At 35.0% G+C, this 20337-nt stretch overlaps 1 protein-coding gene across 9 annotated transcripts in view; it reads right to left on the minus strand.

Moving 5' to 3' along the window:
• Positions 1-20337, minus strand: part of LOC145243539 (neurexin 1-like) — a 409860-nt gene that overhangs the window by 89035 nt on the left and 300488 nt on the right. For all 9 annotated transcript variants that reach the window (XM_080106519.1, XM_080106517.1, XM_080106513.1 and 6 more), the window contains one exon: positions 11513-11684. In XM_080106519.1, coding sequence (XP_079962645.1) covers positions 11513-11684 — 172 coding nt within the window. The remainder of the gene's footprint in view (positions 1-11512; positions 11685-20337) is intronic.

The following is a 20337-nucleotide window of genomic DNA, read 5'->3' on the forward strand; positions in this document are numbered from 1 at the left end:
GAAGAGTTCGAATGCAAAACGCAATAAACGTCATTTCCAAAAATACGAAACTATCACTTTGAAAACTGTTGAATTTCAACGCTTGACCATATACATAAAGCGTGTGCTTAAATTAATATGATACAGACAATCTCTTTTTTTTTTCAATTAAAATAAGCTTCTAGTCGAAGTCTACATTTAATATATTCGTTTTTTTACTGTTTTACTTTTACTGTCTCCATTTAAACAAATAGAATTTATTGCGTTTTGCACTAAAACCACCTTACATTCATTATCCCTTAACTTCGAGTGACTTTCGGGCCTTTATAAGTTTAAGTAGTGACTCTCTTGTGACAAAAAAAAACAACAAAATAACAAAACAAAAAAAACCCAAAAAGAAACCCTCTTCAATTGTACTCACCCAAAGCAAAATTCTCTAAGAACTGATTCAATCTTTTAAACTTCTATTCCTAACAATTACAACTGCACTATGCCTAACTTATCCACCAAGTTTTATTCATAAATGTCAAACAATCTTTATTTTATTGCTGCGTAATTATAGAGGAGTCATCTAAAATGAGCTTCACATTTTCCAAATCTTAACTTCTAGATTTTTTTTTTCTGTTGAGTTGAGCTAAGTGATGATTGAGGACATGCGTTGCATAGGGAGAAATGGTATGAGAATGATGTATAATGTGAGCACTAAAGACATGATCTCAAAAGAAGGTTAAATCTGGACAGTATAGGAAGATGTGTGCAGAACAGGAGACTGGTATGCCCATGTTGAAAAAAAATGGATGAGAGTTCTTGAGTTACTGGATGTAGAAGTGATGAGGTAGCAGGTTTAACTTACAGGGGAAAGCAAAAAAAAAAAAAAAAAAAAATGGAAGAAAGTAATAAGGATGAACTTGAGAGAAAGAGGGATAATTCAAGACATGGCCAGAGATAGTTCTGCTTAAAAGTCAATTTCTACAAACTGTTCATCACATGGTATCATATAAAACGAACGTTTGACCGATGATGATGATGATGATGATGATGATGGTGGTGGTGGTGATCTCAAAGAGAATGTTTATCAAAGCAATGCCAAGGCTATGTTAAAACTGAAGAGGGCTATCACAACCAAAACCAGTGACAAGAGAAGCGTGCATTAGAGTTATTGCCGATTTTGCACATTGTATCCAAGTGTGATACTTTGGTGACCGTCTCATTAGTAGAAGGTGTAATCCTGAATAAGGTTTACACTCACTAAACTATTACCGGACATATTTTTATAAGTGTAGTTATTTAAATGATGATGTCCACCAAAACAATCCCCAAACTATTCCTGAAGATGATGAAGGTCATCATAGCATGACCGACAAGAGGGAAGAGTATTAGAGATTTTAATAATTTTTCACATCTTATTCGGGTTTGTTTATTATTGAGATAATCCTACAAACAAAAATCTGGGCAGTTAAAATTCGGTGAGTGTGGAGCCCATTCGGAATCACACCTACTGATGAGGTGATCACCAAAACCTTCCTGCATATAACTGAATGGTGATAAGAAAAGGAAGTTGGAGATTCATGCTTGAAACTTGGTAGGCAAGTCAGGCATATAGTGGAATTATTTGTCCCCCAAAAAAGGGTCAGATTGCAGAAAGGATTGTGAATTTTATTTATGATTTCAGACCTGGTATTTTTTAGGTGGTGGCGGTCATTTAGTATGTTTAATAAAAAATGTTATATTTGATATCTTTTGAATACATACAGAAGTGAAATAACCGTGTAGTATTAAAGAGAAAAATTCTTCTTGGTGACGGCTTCCGGTTTTTAAATAAAAACGGGGGTTATCAAAGAGACCAGTTACTCATTTTATTTTAGGTTGAATTTTATTGGGGGGGGGGGCAATTAATAATTTGTCCAACCATTTGTTTTAATTAATTATCAACACACAAAAAAATGAAACTTTTTATTATTAGAAGTTTTTTCATTACAAATAATCAAATCAAACTTTAGAGTTAGTGAAAGAAGAAATTAGTTTAATTCTCTTAATGAAATATTTATAAACTATTGAAATGAAAAAGTCCTAAAATATCTAAACGGGACAAAATTATGAGGGACTGTTTTTTGATAGACACCGATTGTCAATTTCTGATGTTAAAACCAGGTAGACTTTTTCTTTTTAATCTCGTGTATGGATATTATTTGGAAGGAAAGAAGATAACCGTCATGTCAATTGGTTAAACGATTAAAACAACTAAAAATAGAGTTAAAATAGAAAAAGACATTTTTAATTAGTTTTAATTGACAAGAATGACTAGTTTGTCGGCCATTTATACGTGTAGTGGAAACTATTTCAATAACGGTGACTTTAACTAAATGGCCAATTTTTACTCTAATGTGGCAAAGTAAGGGAGATAACTTATCTCTATTTTCATTTTTTTTTTACAATTGATTTTAACAAAGATTTTCGGTATTTTTCCTCCTTTATTCTTTTTATCTCGACTTATTTTTAGATTTTTATAAATAATTTATTTCAACAAAAATGTTTTTCAACAACTGATTTTTATTTAAAAAACCGACAATTTTTTTTCTTTTATGAGAATTGCCAAAAAAAAAAATTCCTTAGAAGCATATTTAATAAAATTAAAAATTTCAATAAACAAACTCTTTTCAAACCACATTAAGATGCAATTCTTAAAATGTTTCTTCTTAATTTCGGATTGTCAAATATCCATCATCAGAAAAAGATTTTTGTCTTTTTTCTTGTGTTGTTGTATAGCGGTTATCTGCAGCTGTTAAGCACACATTATTCTGGAAAATATTTTTATTTGTTCGAAATAGAAACGAAGAAAAAAATTTTTATTGGCTAGTTAAAGAAAAACCAATATTTCATTAGAAAAAACAAAGAAAAGCATTTTTTAAAGTAGCCATTAAGGAATTTTATCTTCATTTCTATTTCAGAACAAATAAAAAAAGTTTTTTTTTTTCTTAAATAAAAAGTAATTGTTGAAAAATATCTGGTGCTTGTGCAGTATAATAAGATTTTGAAAAAATGCACATGATCACGAATATACATGTCATGTCAAAATTATCAAAAATTATAAAAAATGATTGATTAGAAAAATAATTACAAGTAAAAATTAAATTTATCAATCTAAAGAGTTTTATCATATTAGTTAATGTGAAAGAGTTCTTAAAAGCCAGGGGGAGGTAACTACAATCTATGATTGTGATAAATTCACCATTTCAAAATAGAAAATAGCGGACCGCTAATATCTATTTTTTTTTTTTTTTGTAAAAGAATATAGTTGTAGCACATCTACTTGATTGTTTTTGGAATTTTTACTAATTTTGGCGTGACACATAATTTTGTAATAGTGTTTTTATCTGAAATCGTATTATACTGCACCGGCACCAAAAATGTTTTGTTCGGTAAAATAAGCACAGTTTACTTGATGACGGCTTCCAGGTTTTAATTCGAAAATGATGGGTCTCAGAAAACTGTTATCCATTAGATTCTAGGTCGAATGTTTTGGAGGAATCATTTGTTTCGCCATTTTTTTTATTACTAAAACATAAGGAAATCCAACTGTTTTTATAATTGTTCCTTTGAATATTTTATGAAAATATTTTTTAAATAATTTATTTCATTTTTTAAATAGACTCATTTTTAAATAGAAATATAATAACAGTTAAATATATTAAACACTATCGTAATAAAGTATCCAATACAGCATATGTCGAACATACATTATCGGTTGCCATTTTTTATTTTACAAGAGAGTTACTGATTATCAAGGCCCAGAGGCCACTCGAGGATAAGATATGACTGAACATTGTGATAATTGGAAATAGTGTAAATTGGGCAAGAATTGCCTATTCATGACGACAACTCATTAAGAATTTGTTTACATTGAGGTTGAAATCAATCATGTTATAGTCAGCTGGGAAGCAGCTCTGTAGTATTGTGTTTCACAGATGAGCAGCTTTAGGAAAGAAGCTCTGCTCATGTAATTTTTGTTTAATTTTAAGTACAAATAGAAAATAAGGGAAATTGTTGTCAATAGTTTGCTGTGAATATTTCACAGTGGAGGGGGGATCGTAGATTGAAGCTCAGTCGAGTACCTGCCACAAAAATAATGATAGAGCAAAGATAGACCTACTACGTCTTTTCTGTGAGAAAGGGGTAGCAGGGAGAAGAGAACGTCCTCTACTAGATTCTGAAGTCAATTTTGAACACTGTCAAGGCAAGAAAAGATGCTCTGAACAGCCCCTGCCTAAATATTGTCAGCAGTATTCTATTTTTAGACGTATTGGGTTCTTAAACAGGTAGAGGTTTGAGTCGCGGGTGAGATACCTTCTGAAACATTGCCACTTTATTTTTTGCCGTTTCAAAGGCTTATTCTTTTAAGGAAATCTTAAAAACAAAAACAAAGGTGTAATGCTGGAATTACTTTACAAACTTTCTTCATAACTGATGTCCATGTATTCAAACTAGTGAAATGAAAAATTCTGCCATCCTTTAAACTGATGAAAATGATGATTCTTTTCTTGATAAGCACCAATTTTTAAGTTCCGAATTTAAAACCGGAAGTCATCATCAAATAGACCGTTTCTATTTTATCCTTTGTTAAAATAAATTGTTAAAACAAAAAGTGGTTGTGCAGAATTCCCTAAACTTGAAAAACGAAAGTACAGAAAAATCTTCATGATGTTAGTACCTGTCATGTAACGAAAAGATCATATTCCAAAAATTATGTAAATTCATCAAGCATGCTTTTATTATATAGAAAATCAGTTTTTACGATTTAAAGCAACTGATTGTAAATCAAAGCCATTGCAAGGCTGAAAACAAACAAAAATCTCGGAAGTTTGAATTTAGTTATCTCCCGTTGTTTATTAAAAATCGAGTGAATCACTCCATCCTTGCTCCCTCATAAAATTTGATTTTTTAGTTTAAAAAAAAAAACATGATTTTTGGAATATAACAGTTTCGTTTAATCATGAGCACATATATCATAGAGAGTTTATTTCTTTTATTTTAATATGGGAGAATTCTAGGCATGAACTAAATTTTTTTTTAATAATGTGAGATAAGTTATCTGCCTTATTTTGCCACCTTAAAGTAAAAAGGGCTGATTAAATGCTATTTTATCTCGATATAGTTAACAACATTGACTCAAATTCCATAGATAGCTGATGAAAGATATCTTTCTAATATCGGTTCATTTAGTGTCATGCTAATCTAGCCTTATCACATCACTATATGGACTCTTCCCGGCACTATTAATAGTGATCAAAACAAAAATATCGCTATGACCAATCCAGTAGCAGTATCTGACAACACATTGCTTCTTTGCTTTCTGTAAATTCATACTTTGTTAATTTCTTTTTGACACTTGAAGGCCATAAAATTTAGTAATTGAGAAAATAATCTAAACAGGTCAGAAATGAAAAGCTAAGATGAAAAGAAAGAAGGTCAATTGTCTTTTCTTCCATAAACAATTTCTTGGTCAACATTTGAGCAATTGAGTAATGCCAACGAGATGAGACGGCAAATCCATGTAATGAAGGTTAAGAAATGATTAAAAATGGATGCAGAAACATGTACGTGTATTAACAGCTAATTTAACCTTGGGTCACTATTGTTCTGCTCAGATAATTGAGTTTGAGCTACTAGATCCGTTTTACACATCTCTACAGTCTTTATGGAAGCATTGAAAGATTTCCGTACCAACGGATGCCAATCAACCAATCTGTCATCTGGTCACTCCTCCTCTATGTTTGCAAGATTTGGTCAATGAGGGTCATCGATCAGCAGAAGTTGAAAATGTTAAACACTAACTGCTTCTGCCACATCTTGCACTGCCAGCAAGTTGATCATATATTGTTGTTCTCCGTAACACCCTGGATCTAAAGTCTTTACCATCTGCCGTGTTGCGGTGACATCTTTGATGAGTTGGGTGTGCAACTCATAACCAAAAGAGGGGGATTAACTTGTGATGTAATCCTCCTTACTGGTGATCTGACGGGAACTGGTTTGTCAACGTGATTATGCCATAAAAAGTTAAGCAACGTTGTGCCTGGTCAGTACTAAAATGGGTGACCATTTAGGACTTTCAGGTGCTGTGTGTGCTCTCCACTTAACATTCTTTCCAGTTAGTCTTGGCCCTCTCTTTACCACTGGACTCAAGCAGTGCCAATTCAGGAGAGGTGTGGTTGAGGAATGCGCAACCCTAGCCTCACAATTACACGTGCAGCTACCCTTGCAGGAGTGTCTACTGTCTCTTGAGACTGAGCAGAGGCATTGTAATCCTCCTTAACTCTACCTGGTTGGCGCAAATGTATTGGTGGTCATCTAAGGCCATGGTTCACAAGTCTACAGATGATTGGCCTTCAATAATGAAAGCACAATTGCTTAGCTATCTTGGGTACCCTTGTTTTATCCTTTAGTCCTCACATTCCATGAGCGATGAGGGTGAAAAATTGCTCTTTTTGGAGGGTCAGAATCAATTCATCTAAGACTTATCGTTGACAAGTTTTTGACCTTGAAGTACAATTTTTTTAACTCCTTACATCAAGTGGCTTCATGCTTTGCCTGGAGCGATTTTTATAAACAAATATTAATATATTTACAAAATTACGAACAGTTTCAGCTCACATGAGCAATGAAAGCCAACAAACCGGATCAGCTGCATTCAACTGATGAGTCCAAATTAGGGAGAAACTCAAGTCTTAAATTTCCGGTTTGTTGGCTTTCATTGCTCGTGTGAGCTGCGACGTTATTTGACTGTGGAAATAATTATATATATATATATATATATATATATATGGCATTTGTTTGATTATTTTTTACAATACCTTTGAATGGATTCAATCATTTATACTGTAAGGCATTTTACCTAAATACTAGTTCGGAATAATTGTCCCATCACCAATGTGATGACCTCAGATGAAGAGAAACATGCATATTATTTTATTTAAATATTATATACCATTGCGTCTGTTAAGGTTTGATTTATCTGCTTATTCTGGTTACATAAGAAAATCGGGCTTGCTGTTAGGAGCTAGTAACCTAAAGTTGGGCTCTCTTTGATGTTTTTTTCGAATTTGTGATGCATGCCATGTATCTATAGGGACTGACAATGTTTATAAAAGAATTGAGGTCATTTGCTAACAGCGTCCGTCTCATAGTTAAATGGTTAGAATCATCAACTATCAACTGGTCATAGGTTCGATCCAGTCTTGGGACGGGTGTTAATCTAGCCGCACTGAAGAGCCTGTGATGCAGTGAAACAGTCTGCCTGTGGATGACTATATATATATATATATATATATATATATATATATATATATATATATATATATATATGTCGCTTGTATATAAAATCTTTTATTAAACAATTAGATTTGCCTTTGTTTATCCAAATATAGCTATGCACAAAATCAGTACAAGTTTAGTGATGAAACCATTTATTCCAAAATTCCTCCCTCTAAAAATCATATAAAAATAGAAAACCAAAACTATAATTCACTAAGATTATTAGTTAATGTATTCCTAGTATTGTTCAAGAACTAAGAAAGCAGACCCCCAAAAGAGTTTTATCATAAAGAATACAGAATTCCCCAAATCCAAACTAAAATACCAACTATGGAATCGTTAAAAAATTTACAATCGTTTTTGCACTTCAAACATATTTTGTACAAATAAACTTCAATTAATGTCTGACTTGTCGATCAAGTTTTAGTCATGAATGTCCAATATTTTTTTAATTGCAATACAATGATATGTGGGGACACTTTGGTGATCGTCTCGTCAATAGGAGGTGTGATCCTGAATAGGCTTTACGCCCACGGAGCTGTAAAATACCAGATTTTTATAGATGAGTTTATTTTAAGATAATGTTTACCAAAATATTCTTGAACTGAGAAGACCATCATGACATAGATCAGGGCAGTGGCAAAAGACGGGAGTGTTATAATTTTTGACAATTTCGCACATAGTATTCAGGTGTGTTTATTATTGACATAATCCCTCAAATTAAAATCTGGGAGGTTAAAATCCGTTAAGTATAAAGCCTGTTCAGAATCATGCCGACTCATGAGACGATCATCAAAATATCCCCTCATATCTTTGAACAGTAATATAAAAGGCGGTTACAGATTCATGACTGAAAATTAGTGGGCAAAGATTGCAAGAAAGATTGTGATATTGCTTAACGATCCCATGGGTGGCTCTTCTTGAGGGGGTGGAAGATAAAATAGGTTGAATGACATATTCATTATAAAGAAATGATGAGAACGGTTTTTCCCAAGATGATGAAAGATGTTTTGGAATTTTGAGATGAGGAACGATAGTTTGTATAATTTTGATTATGCGAATTACTGTTCTCATCTTAAATGTTATTCTCACAACGTTTCAGCCAATGTAACCTCCGATCTTTTTCAGATGTATCTTGTCGGACTTAGAAATCTCCTAAAATTCATACTAGAATCAACCACGTCGACCTGTGGCACAACGGATAAAAGTGCTAAGTTTTAATTAGATTAAAATTCAATCCTTTGTGCAAAGTATACTAAGAATTCAATTAACAATTATTTTAGACTTTTTCCCCAGTCACGGATGACACAATAAGGACAAGCTAGTTTGTATTATTTGGATTCGTCGGACTTCTGTTCTCATCTTAAGTATTATTTTTACAATGTTTTCGTTGTTGTAGCCTTTTACTTTCTTCAGGTGTATCTTGTCAAATTCGGGAATCTATTCAGAATCATATAAAAGTGAAAGTGTCTGTGTGTCTGTGTTTGCGTACATTTCCCTAACCCTAACTACTCTGCCAATTTTCAGTCTACAGACTCAAGATTCAAGGGGCATTGGGATTTGGGAAAATCTTTTTAATCGGTTTTCGATCAGAAATTTGGCTGTCAAGATGTCAAAGTTCAACGATTTGGTCTTTGAAAACTGTAGCAAACTCCTCTGCCAATTTTAGGTTTAAACACTTGAAATTTCAGATGTAGGTTACTCGGACATGGATCAAACTTTTTAACTTGATTTGAGCCCAAAACAATAAATGTTAAGGGGTCAAAGTTGGTCTAAACATTTGAAATTTTACATAAAGTGCATTCAGACGTAGGGCAAGTTTTTTAATTGGATTTTGGCCGAAATTTGGCTGCCAAGGAGTTAAAGTTCAAAAGATTTGACCATTATGGTCTCTAGCAAACTATTCAACCAATTTTGTGTCTAAACATTTGAAATTTTACATAAAGAGTATTCAGATATGAAGTAACCTTTTTAATCAGTTTTGGGCGAAAATTTGGCTGCCAAGAGGTCAAAGTTGAAAGAGTTGACCGTTGCAGACTCTACCAAACTTCTCCGCAAATTTGGGGTCTAAACACTTGAAATTTTAGATGTAGGTTACCTGGATATGAGTCAAACGTTTAAATATATATATATATATATATATATATATATATATATATATATATATATATATATATATATATATGCACATAAAGTTATGAACAGTACATAGGGCCCGAGCAAAGTTGGGCTGAACTGCTAGTTTTGAATGGAATCCTTTATTTAATCTATGGCGGTAGCACACTCTCATTCCGTCATAACTATAACTGAATAGAAGATCTAAGTAGTCTGCAAGGACCTGTAGCATAATGGATAAAGTGCTAGGTAACATTCAGTCGTAGGTTCAATTCTTCTGGAAGCTGAAGGTCCAATCATAAGTGCAGGTGACACTCAAAATACAATCAGAATTTCTATCTGATTGTTCCTATTTACTATGCCTCCCCACGGGACAGAGTTAGACACCAGGGTCGTTTTTTAACGTGGAGAAAAGGTACAAAAATAAAAATCGTCTCAGTCGTGAAGGATTTCTCCTCCACCGAAAGAGGAAACAAGAGCATGTTACTTCTGTGGATTAAATAAAGGGTTTCGTTGGAAACTTGGTGTAGATATCCGAGTTTGAGAGAAAAATTTCCAAGTGCAACAAGCCAGACCTGAAGAAAATCGGAGGTCGCATCGAACAAAACGTTGTGAAAATAACAATATGAGAACAGTAGACTGAATAATCTAAATAATACAAATTATCCTCATCTAAAAAATTCAGAAACACGAGTACGAACTATTTTCGTGGAGTAAAAGAGTTTTGTTTATAGTTCTGTACAGATCGTCGAGCTTAACATAAAGATTCCCGAGTTCAACAATATACATCTGAAGAAGATCAGAGGTTACATCGGCTGAAATGTTATGGAGATAATATACAAAAAGAGAATAGTAGTTTGAATGATCCAAATAAAACGAAATACTAAATCAACCCCCATCTATTTGTTTGCGTATATTTTTCCCTCCTCATATTTTGTGAACAACTCTAAATAATTCAGAACAAGCGCACGTTAGTTAACCGGAAGTATTTCTTTTTTTGTTCTCGTTTCTGACAGAGTTTTACTAGCGGAAAGGGGAGACAAAAAAAAATTCATACATATCAAAATATTTAAAAAATGACTGTTATAATTCTCAAAACTTATTGCAATTATAGAAATTATCTTTTCTCTAAAAAGTAGAAAAAGTTATATAAAAAATATACTCCATCCATTTTATACTATTATAAACTAGATGTTATATTTTATTTGTGCAATTTTAAAAAATAATATTTTGATAGACTGTTATAGTTTATTTGTAAATTTTAAATATAATTTATTTTGAAATATTGTTGCTAAAAAGCATCCATTTAATTAAAATTGTTAACAATTTTAATTAAATGGATGTTTCGTTATTAAATGTTTTCTGTTGTGATACTTTGTTACTTTCTTGAATGTGTTTTGATTTAACAGAAAAGTTTGGTTAGAAAACAAACATTAATTTTAGATTAGCTTCCCTTTCTGCCAGTGAACCTCTCCCGAAAATGAAAACAAACAAAGGATACTTCCGCTTAACTAAAGTGCACTTGCGCCAATGATTCTTATTTTTTCTTTCTTAAACAGGATAATATGAACGTTGAAAAATTCAGTGAAACTAAAGACAGCACGACAAAAATGGCGACGACTATCAAAAATAGTGATTTAAAAGTACAAGGTTTAATTTACGTTTCCGCTAAAGCCAAATGAGTGAAAATTCGAAACTTTCATCAATGTAATCTTTGGAATTGTACACCATAAGAGAAACTGGCATCTCAGTTGTTAATTACAAGAATGGCTGATTAATATTTGAAGTAAAAAAAAAAGATTAAATCATTGAATGCCAGCTAAAACCAAGAATAGTATGAAGCTTGACCAATTATACCAATTATACCAATACAGAGAATATGAAATAAAAAGAAATCTTTGAAATGAATATGAAAACATTTTTATGCTGGAATTTCTAAATCTGATCGTTCAGGTTGACAAAGAATTATCAACCTTGCAAGAAAAGAAATGTGTTTGGGGTTCCTATCTTTAAAAAAACCATGGATATTTATTAAGGTTGTTGCTGAAAAGAGGCATGTTGCTGTAGAGACAGGGGAGAAAGAAGGGAGAAGATATTGGTTTTCACTCACCGTCTGGATGTTTGGGTTGTGGCTTATAGTTGTCCACTTGAATTGTTGAGTTTGCGCCATTGCGTGTAAACCGAATCACGTGATACTCGCCATCATTTACCTTGTGGTAGACCTCACCTACTGGATGGTCAGCTGTGCCCATATTGTACACAACGAATATGTTACCATCAACCTGCAGGAAATAAAGATAAACCCGTTTGAAAACAGTATAGGCAATGCGAAAAGTTTTGTTCAGTTTTTGTATTTCAGTTGATCAATCGATCCCTATTTATTTACCTCCCCACAAGGGCAGAATTAAAGACAAGTTTTGGTTTTTAATGTGAGAACAATCCAGTTCCCCAAAAAGAGGTACTCTAGCTTGACCTAAAAATAAAAATTGTTTCAGTCTAAAAAGATTTCTTCTTTATTGATCGAGGACAGAACAGATACTACACTTTGCTCCCAGTATGGAGACAGAAAAGCTACAGTAGAATCGTTATGTACTTGTGTTTTCACAAGGGCCGAGTTAAACGCAATGTGGGTTTTTAATGTGGAAAAAAACCATAAAAGGAGTACTCTAGATAGGAACAATCACAAGTAATGCAAGAAACTACAGCAGTGTTTCTATTTATTAAGGGATTAGTGAGAGGAGCAACTTTCAACCTCTTCTTTCAAGCTGTTCAGTTTTTTTGTTTGTTTTTTTACATGAGGGTCACCACTTATCAAGGCCCGGAGGCCACTCAGGGATAAGGGTTATTGCGTGTACAGTAATCAATGAGATAGTATTTTAGTAATCATTAGTATTGGAGATTTGATAGAGTGTCTTACTTAAGGGGGCAGTTTGTCAGGAATTTGTTTATGTTGGACTTGAAGACATCCAAGTTGTAGTCAGGTGGGAAACAGGCAAACGGAAGAGAGTTCTACAGCCGTGCACTTCTGAGAAAGAAGCTCTGCTCATGGAATCTACGTTTAGATTTAGGCACGGATAAAGAGTGGGGAAAATTATTGACAGTAGTTTCAGCCAGATGGGTGTTTCTCGTAAAAGATTGGCAAGGGGGGGATGAGAGATTGGAGCTCAGACTTGGCTTTTATACAGATAGAGAATTGCATCAGTAGTGAGATATCTTCTGGAGCGGTAGAAGGATCCCACCATTTTCCCAGCGTCCTTGGCAACAGACCTAATGTACTTGTTCTATTTCAGATCAGGAGTAAAGGTCAAACCCAGAAGCTTGTCAAAACATGGAGCCTCCCCAAGATGAGAGCCATCCATTTCAATTGATGCCAGATGGGGATCAGAGCGTTGATGATGTAAAAATAGAAGCTTGCTTTTGGATGCATTAAAAGTGACCATCCACCTCTTCCCCCACTGTACCACACGCTCAAGATCAGAGGAGAGAGAGAATCAGAGAACTTTGTCATTTACAGCCTTTGATGTGTTGCCATAGATGGTCGTGTCATCAGCATAGATGTCAACAAATGATTTAAGTATGTGTTTTGGGAGATCATTGATGTAGATCAGGAAGAGAGTTGGGCCCAGGATGGACCCCTGGGGGACTCCAGCATTAATACTGTGGGCCTCTGATTTCTGCCTATCAACCACTACTCTTATGAACCTATTGGAGAGAAATGATTTAATGATTGAGTAAACATTTCCAGTGATACCGTAGCTGGAAATTTTGTGAAGTAGGCCCTTATGCCATACCTTATCGAAGGCCTTCGATATGTCAAGAGCAATTGCCCTGGAAAGGAAGCCTTTGTCAAGAAATTCACTAATCCTGTGAGATATAACCGTTAACACATCTGCTGTAGATCTTGCAGAGTGGAAACCATATTGCATGTCACTAAGAAGGTTGTTTCTGCTGAGGTGGTTGACTACTTCTTTATTTAATATTGATTCCAGCAATTTACTCATGACACACAGGAGACTTATTGGTCTGTATTGAGAGGGAGATGACTTTTCACCTGAATTCTTAAATACAGGGCATACTGATGAGGTTTTCCAGGGTGTTGGAAAGCCATTCTCCTTAAGACAACATTTAAACAGTTTTTTAAGTATGGGGGCAAGTTCTGGTATGAGCTTTTTCAGCACTATAACTGGAATGCCGTCAGGGCCAGTTGCTTTACTGGAATCAAGGTTCTTGATTAGCTTGGTGACCTCACGCACAGATATTTGTATGTTGCATTGCGTGTTGTCTATTATAGGAGGAAATACGGGGAGTTGATGGCTTTTGTCTCATAGGGTAGAGTTAGCTGCAAAGTTCTTGGCAAATAGTCTGGCCTTGTCTGATGCTGACGAGATGACCCCAGGTCCATTGATGATAGTTGGGATAGAACGCACGCTTCTGTTCAAGATCCTGTTTGCTATTTACCAGAACTTGTGGGAACCAAGCCGCTGCTCAGCTACTTGGATTTAACGGACTGAGCATATAGCTCTCTTGCATTTTTTATTACTCTTTTACAGTGGTTGCTGGCAGTCCTGAAAGCAGTTTTGGTCTCAGTACATTTATTATGTTGGTAGCTATGGAAAAAGTGATTTCTGTGTGCGATGGCAGCAGCACATTCAGGGGAGAACCATGGCTGGCTGTTAGGTTTTTATTGGAATTTTTTGGATGGTATGAATCGGTCTATGCCTACAATTAACCATTCGGTCAGGTCTGATGCTATAAAGGACACATCCTTTTTAAACATGGAATTCAGAGGTAGGTCAGATATGAATGTACGGAAGCTATCCCAGTCAGCCATAGAGTATCGATATACAGTACGGTGGAGAGGTACTTCTGAAGACTTATTACATTTCATTTTTATCTTAATTGCTACAACAGAGTGGTCGGAAGATCCCAGAGGAGAAAGAATGGGACATGAACATAGCTCAGGGAAAGTTGTGAGAAAAAGTTGATCCTAATGCAGTTGGACACCAGATACAAGTAATCTCAACAATTCTGAACCACTTTGATCTGGTGATTGGTATGGAATGCATTGTCCCTTAATGTAATATGAGTCAGTTCCAGAATGGAGGACTCGTCCTTGTGTTATCACTGCGAAATGTAGGAATAACGTATTATTATATTTCGATCTGGACATAAAGAGAAATAAATTTTACCCATTCTAGGATGGATATTCGTCTTATATAATGCCTAAATACAGACCAAAAGGCATAATGAATTAAAAAAATAAAAAATGAAAATAAAGGTTAGCTAACCAGGTTTCGTTCCTCACTTATCAAAGCTAAATCAAGGAAATACGATTTAAAACAAACAAAAAAAAAAGTCATGAATATGCCGGGGGTAGGAAAAAAAACCCAGCAATAAACGGGGGAAAAAATTACATAGAGACTAAATTAAGTCCAAGAAGAAGAGAAGGTCTCAATGACTTAATAAAAAGAGTCTCTAAAATTTTCAAATGATAGGGAGAGTGCTACTTACTAAGGATCATAAACATGTCAGCACTGAAATTCGTGGCACACGCATGGTTATTTATAAGATGGTCGCAAATCGCAGAACCATACATATTACTCAGACATCCGAGGGTGAAAAATTTGCATAACGAATCTTTGAAGGCACATGCTGTTTCAAACGAAAATCTAATCTTTGCGATGCTCACCCAACATAGTGCGCACTGCAACTACATTTAAATAAATAAATAATAGAATTATTATAGTGGAGGGGAAGAACATCTTTGTGAATAGACGGCAACATAGGCTTAGTTGAAAAAACAGCATGCGGGTTCGATGCAAAATAACACCATTGCACAGACAAAGAAATTTGCTTAGCAAATCGGTCACTGATGTTACCTAGCCAAGGTAGACGTAGGTACATAGGACATCTATTAGCTATAATTTCTTTGGGTTTATGAAAATTAGAAACTTTCCTATTGATAGTAGTTTCAACAATATCCAAGGGGTAACCATTTTTACAAAGGGTCTTAGTGATAAATTTGAGTTCGTCATCCAAATTAACTTCAGAATAAATCATCAAGGCCCTATGTGCTAAAGTTTTGATTAAATTATATTTTTGGTTTATAGGGCAAAAAGAGTCCCAACGCATATAGAGACCCGTAAAAGTTGGTTTATGATAAACAGAAGTAAGAAAACACGAGGATGTCTTGGACACAAAAACATCCAAAAACGGAAGAGTAGAATTCGTTTCCTTGTCTACCGGACCTAATTTAACAAATTTAGAGGTGTCCCCCAAAATTGACATAATCCTGTGGATCCATAATGACAACGCCAGAACCTTTATCAGGTTTTGTGATGACTAAAGATTTAGCTTTGCTTTAGTGCTTTGATTATACGATAATGTTCGCTTCGCCATCTTGCTTCACAGAATGAAATGGGTGTGCTCGCATAAGAATGTGCGATGTCATTAAGTTTCGCCTTAATATCACTGACCATAGGGTCGGAAACAGGAGAAAGTCTTTTTAATTAAAGCATGAAGAGATATATGCTGAATTTGAATTTTTTTTTTTGCTCAATTAAAAAGACTTATTATTAGGATTATGTCAATAAAATGTTGACTATTTTGGGGGACACCTCTAAATTTGTTAAATTTGGTCCAGTAGATACTCATGATTCTACTGTTTCTATCGAGACCAAGTTCCAAAAACAACTTGTCAAATCGGTCAAAAGTGGTGTTCTTCCCACTTTCATTTCTGATTTAATTCGTCCTACTGGTTCTATTCGCCCTCGTTTGTATGGTTTGCCTAAGACCCATAAAGAGGGGGTACTGTTGAGACCCATATTATCTATGATAGGGTCTTGTCAACATAAGCTAGCAAAATGGTTGAAAATTACTTTAGAACCTGTTTTGGAACTTTATAGTTCATATTGTATTAAAGATTCTTTTAGCTTTGCTAACTTGATTCAAAATTACACTCATTCAGACAAATTTATGTGTTCCTTCGATATTTCCAGTCTTTTTACTTGTATCCCGTTGTTAGAGACTATTAATATTTGTGCTGATGCTTTATATCGGAGTAAACTTCCGACTCCCCCAATACCAGAAAATATTTTTGTAGAATTGATGAAATTCGCCACCATGTTGGTAGAATTCAGTTTCAACGATATTATGTACAGACAGACGGATGGTGTGGCCATGGGTTCCCCATTAAGATCAGCGTTTTGCGACCATCTTATAAATAACCATGCGTGTGCCACGAATTTCAGTGCTGAAATGTTTACGATCCTTAGTAAGTCGCACTCTCCCTATCATTTGAAAATTTTAGAGACTCTTTTTATTAAGTCATTGAGACCTTCTCTTTGCAAGCAAAAAGAAAATCTTCTTGGACTTAATTTAGTCTCTATGTAATTTTTTCCCCCGTTTATTGCTGGGTTTTTTTTCCTACCCCCGCCATATTCATGACTTTTTTTTTGTTTGTTTTAAATCGTATTTCCTCGATTTAGCTTTGATAAGTGAGGAACGAAACCTGGTTAGCTAACCTTTATTTTCATTTTTTATTTTTTTAATTCATTATGCCTTTTGGTCTGTATTTAGCCGTTATAAAATTCTGTACCCCCCCCGGAAAATTTTCAAATATATATATATATATATATATATATATATATATATATATATATATATATATATATATAGAGAGAGAGAGAGAGAGAGAGAGAGAGAGAAAAGTAGAAAATAGCAGTTTTATTTGTGTAACACACATAAGTTTGAAATGGATGGAAAATGAATGGAGGGTCTCCTTCAAAATGGAAAATCTATGCTCTGGGTGGAGATATGTCTTAATTTTTATTCCAGCTATTAAATAGTCACATTTGCCATTGACCTTTGATACTAAGTGTGTCAGGGATCGTGAAATACAATATACATAAATATATAGCCCCAATTTTTTGACTAATCAGCAATCATTTATTAAAACTAAAAAGTCACTTAAGAATGAGTGTTAATGAGATGAATAGATTGTTAGTTGCGAAGTTTGAAGGTGGTGAACGGAATAAAAACTATGATTACTCATGGGGACAGGTGATGATAAGTATTTCTCGACATTTGATTTCAATATGGATATACTGCAGTCTGTAGAGGAAGCAATTCTATGGCAATGTGTCCTATGGACGTCAAGTGTTAGAAAAGAAATTCTGTTCATGGAAATTTCAGGACACGAAGAAAGAAAATAAAGTTCTTTTCATGTGTGGTAGTAATATGAGTACTTGCTGTGAATATCTTTATTTACTTACCTCCCTGCGAGGGCTGAGTTAAACACAAGAAAATCTACTCGGATTTGACCGGGATAGAAAGCGATATATAGTCAGTAAAAAAGCTCTTGGCTTTTTAGCTTGGAACAAAGTGTTGTTACTGTGCTTATACTACTCTTCACCTTTTCTGTCCTCAATCAGTGGAAGAGAAATCCTTCTAGACTGAGGTAATTTTTATTTTTGTTCTTATCAAGAGCGCCCTTTTTTGTGGGGAGCTGAACTTTCCCCACATTAAAAACCGGCTTTGTGTCTAACTCTACCCTCGTGGAGAGGCAAATAAAATCGGTGGAAGAGCAATCAACAACCTGAGATACGCTGACGATGTAGTTCTGATTGCAACATGTATGCCGGAACTACAAGACTTAACCAACAAGATAAAAGTGAAACAGCAGCACTCTTCCTCAACGTCAGCAAAACAAAAGGTAATGAAAGTAACACAGGCACCAAATGATGGAAACCTAATTGTAGACAATCAAAATGTTGAAAATGTAGAAGATTTCAACTACCTGGGTGCAGTTTTCACAAATAAAGTAGATGACACAAAAGAAGTAAGACGGCATAATGCAATGGCAAAGACAGCAATGATTGTGCTTACCAATACCCAGAATAACAGATCCATTAACGCACAAAGAAATGACTCCTGCAAGCTTTGACGTTCTCAATAGCAACATACGCAGCAGAATGTTGGGTTTTAAAGAATGTCGACAAGAGGAAAATTGCTGCTTTTGAATTGTGATGCTCACGTAGACGTATTTATGTAAGCAGGGTGGACAAACATACAAACAAGTTCTGGAGAAGATTTAACCATGCTGAAGGCTGATAGGCAACATTAATGACAGAAAATTACGAATTTTGGACACGTGGCCAGAACAGACAGCCTAACAAAAGATCTGCTCTTTGATACAACCTCTGGCAAAAGGGGATGTGAAAGACCAAAAACCAGAATGTCAGACCACGTGAAGGACATCGTGGACATTAGCATGATTGAGTTGCTCAGAATAGCGCAGAACCGGAGTCAATGGCAATGATTCATGAAGAGTGCTGTGGCTGGTCAGTAATGGCCATTCTGTCAAAAAGAGAGAGTGTTCACATGTAACTTCATTTCTTCTTTTTGTTTTATATGGCCTTGGCAATGCCAGATAGGCCTGCTAGTCTAAAGGGCCATTGTCTGTGTGTTTGTATGTTCAGCTAAAAGTCCAAAATTACTAACTAAAGACCGACAAAGTATATATTTTATTGATTGATGTAACCTTGGATGTATAATATCTAAAAATTAAAAATCATATTTGCATTTAAAAGGGATAGCTATAGTAAATGAATTACATGGGTGGAGATGAAAGAGAGGGATAGGTAGGAAGATGGGAAAATGGAGGGATACGGAAAGAGCGAAAAATAAAGAGACGGTTGGAGGGAGATGGAGAGATAGAACTTCACAATTTAATTTCTTCTATTTAGTTTTATGATCCTGGGCAATGCCAGATCACCCTGCTCGGTTTATATATCAGGTTGACAAGAAATTTCTTGCTGTTTTTAACTTTTAAATTCAGATGAACATATCTCGACTCAAATAAAAATTTATTGATCGAAGTAAGCACCATCAGAATCAACACACGTTTGCCAATGCAAAACAAGTGCATTTATGCAAGTAACATAAAAATCTTGCATTATAGTGGCGATGAAATCGCTGAAGGCGTTTTTGAGATCGCTTAGGTTTTTGAAGCATCTCATGCAGAATGTTGTCGAGATGCTTGAAAAAGTGGTAGTCAGTAGGTGAGAGGTCTGGAGAGTATGGCGGATGAGGCAGAGTTTCATAGCTTAATTTGTTCAACTTCTGTAGAGTCGGTTTAGTAACGTGTGATCGGGCATTATCGTCGAGGAGAATTGGGCTTTTCTGTTTACTAATGCTAGGTGTTGTTGTGGAATTTTCTGATGAATTTCATTTGTTGAGAGTATTTCTCTGCTGTAATGGTTTCGTCTGCATTAAAAACAAAAACCTGTCATGGATGAGATCGATTGCAAACCACCAAACAGTCAGCATGACCTTCTTTTGGTGCAACTCTGGCTTCAGGAAGTGTTGTGGAGCTTTGTTGGCATCTAGCCATTGAGCCAAGCATCGCCAGTTGTCATAATGAACTCACTTTTCATCGCAAGTCACAATCCAGCTGAGAAACAGGTCGTTCTTGTTGTATAAAAGAAGGCAAGATGACACTTCATAAGAACGTTTCTTTTGGTTATCATTCAATTTGTGAGGCACCCATTTATTAAATTTTTTGTCTTTCCAATCTCTCTCAAGTGGTTGGAAATCGTTGTATACATTATGTCTAAGTCAGAAGCAAGTTCTCAAACAGTTGTGCATGGAGTGACTTTGATTAAGGCACTTAATTGATCGTTGTTAACATCCGATGGATGACCACAATGCTCATCATCTTCAATACTCTCGTTGTCGTCACCATGAAATTTCTTCAACCACCATTGTGCTGTGTGTTCAGTTGTGGTTCCTGTGCCAAACACTTTGTTGATATTGCGAGCTGTTTTAGCAGCTTTCCGGCCTAGCTTGATTTTCATTGTACAGAAAATGGACGTGATGTCACATGACCGAGCGAGAGAGGGATAAGGGGAGTAGTCAGTCACTTGGAAGCTGGTG

This window comes from Euprymna scolopes, chromosome 22, assembly GCF_053919585.1.
Source record: "Euprymna scolopes isolate OS-2025 chromosome 22, ASM5391958v1, whole genome shotgun sequence".
In the NCBI taxonomy this organism is placed as follows: Eukaryota; Metazoa; Mollusca; class Cephalopoda; order Sepiida; family Sepiolidae; genus Euprymna; species Euprymna scolopes.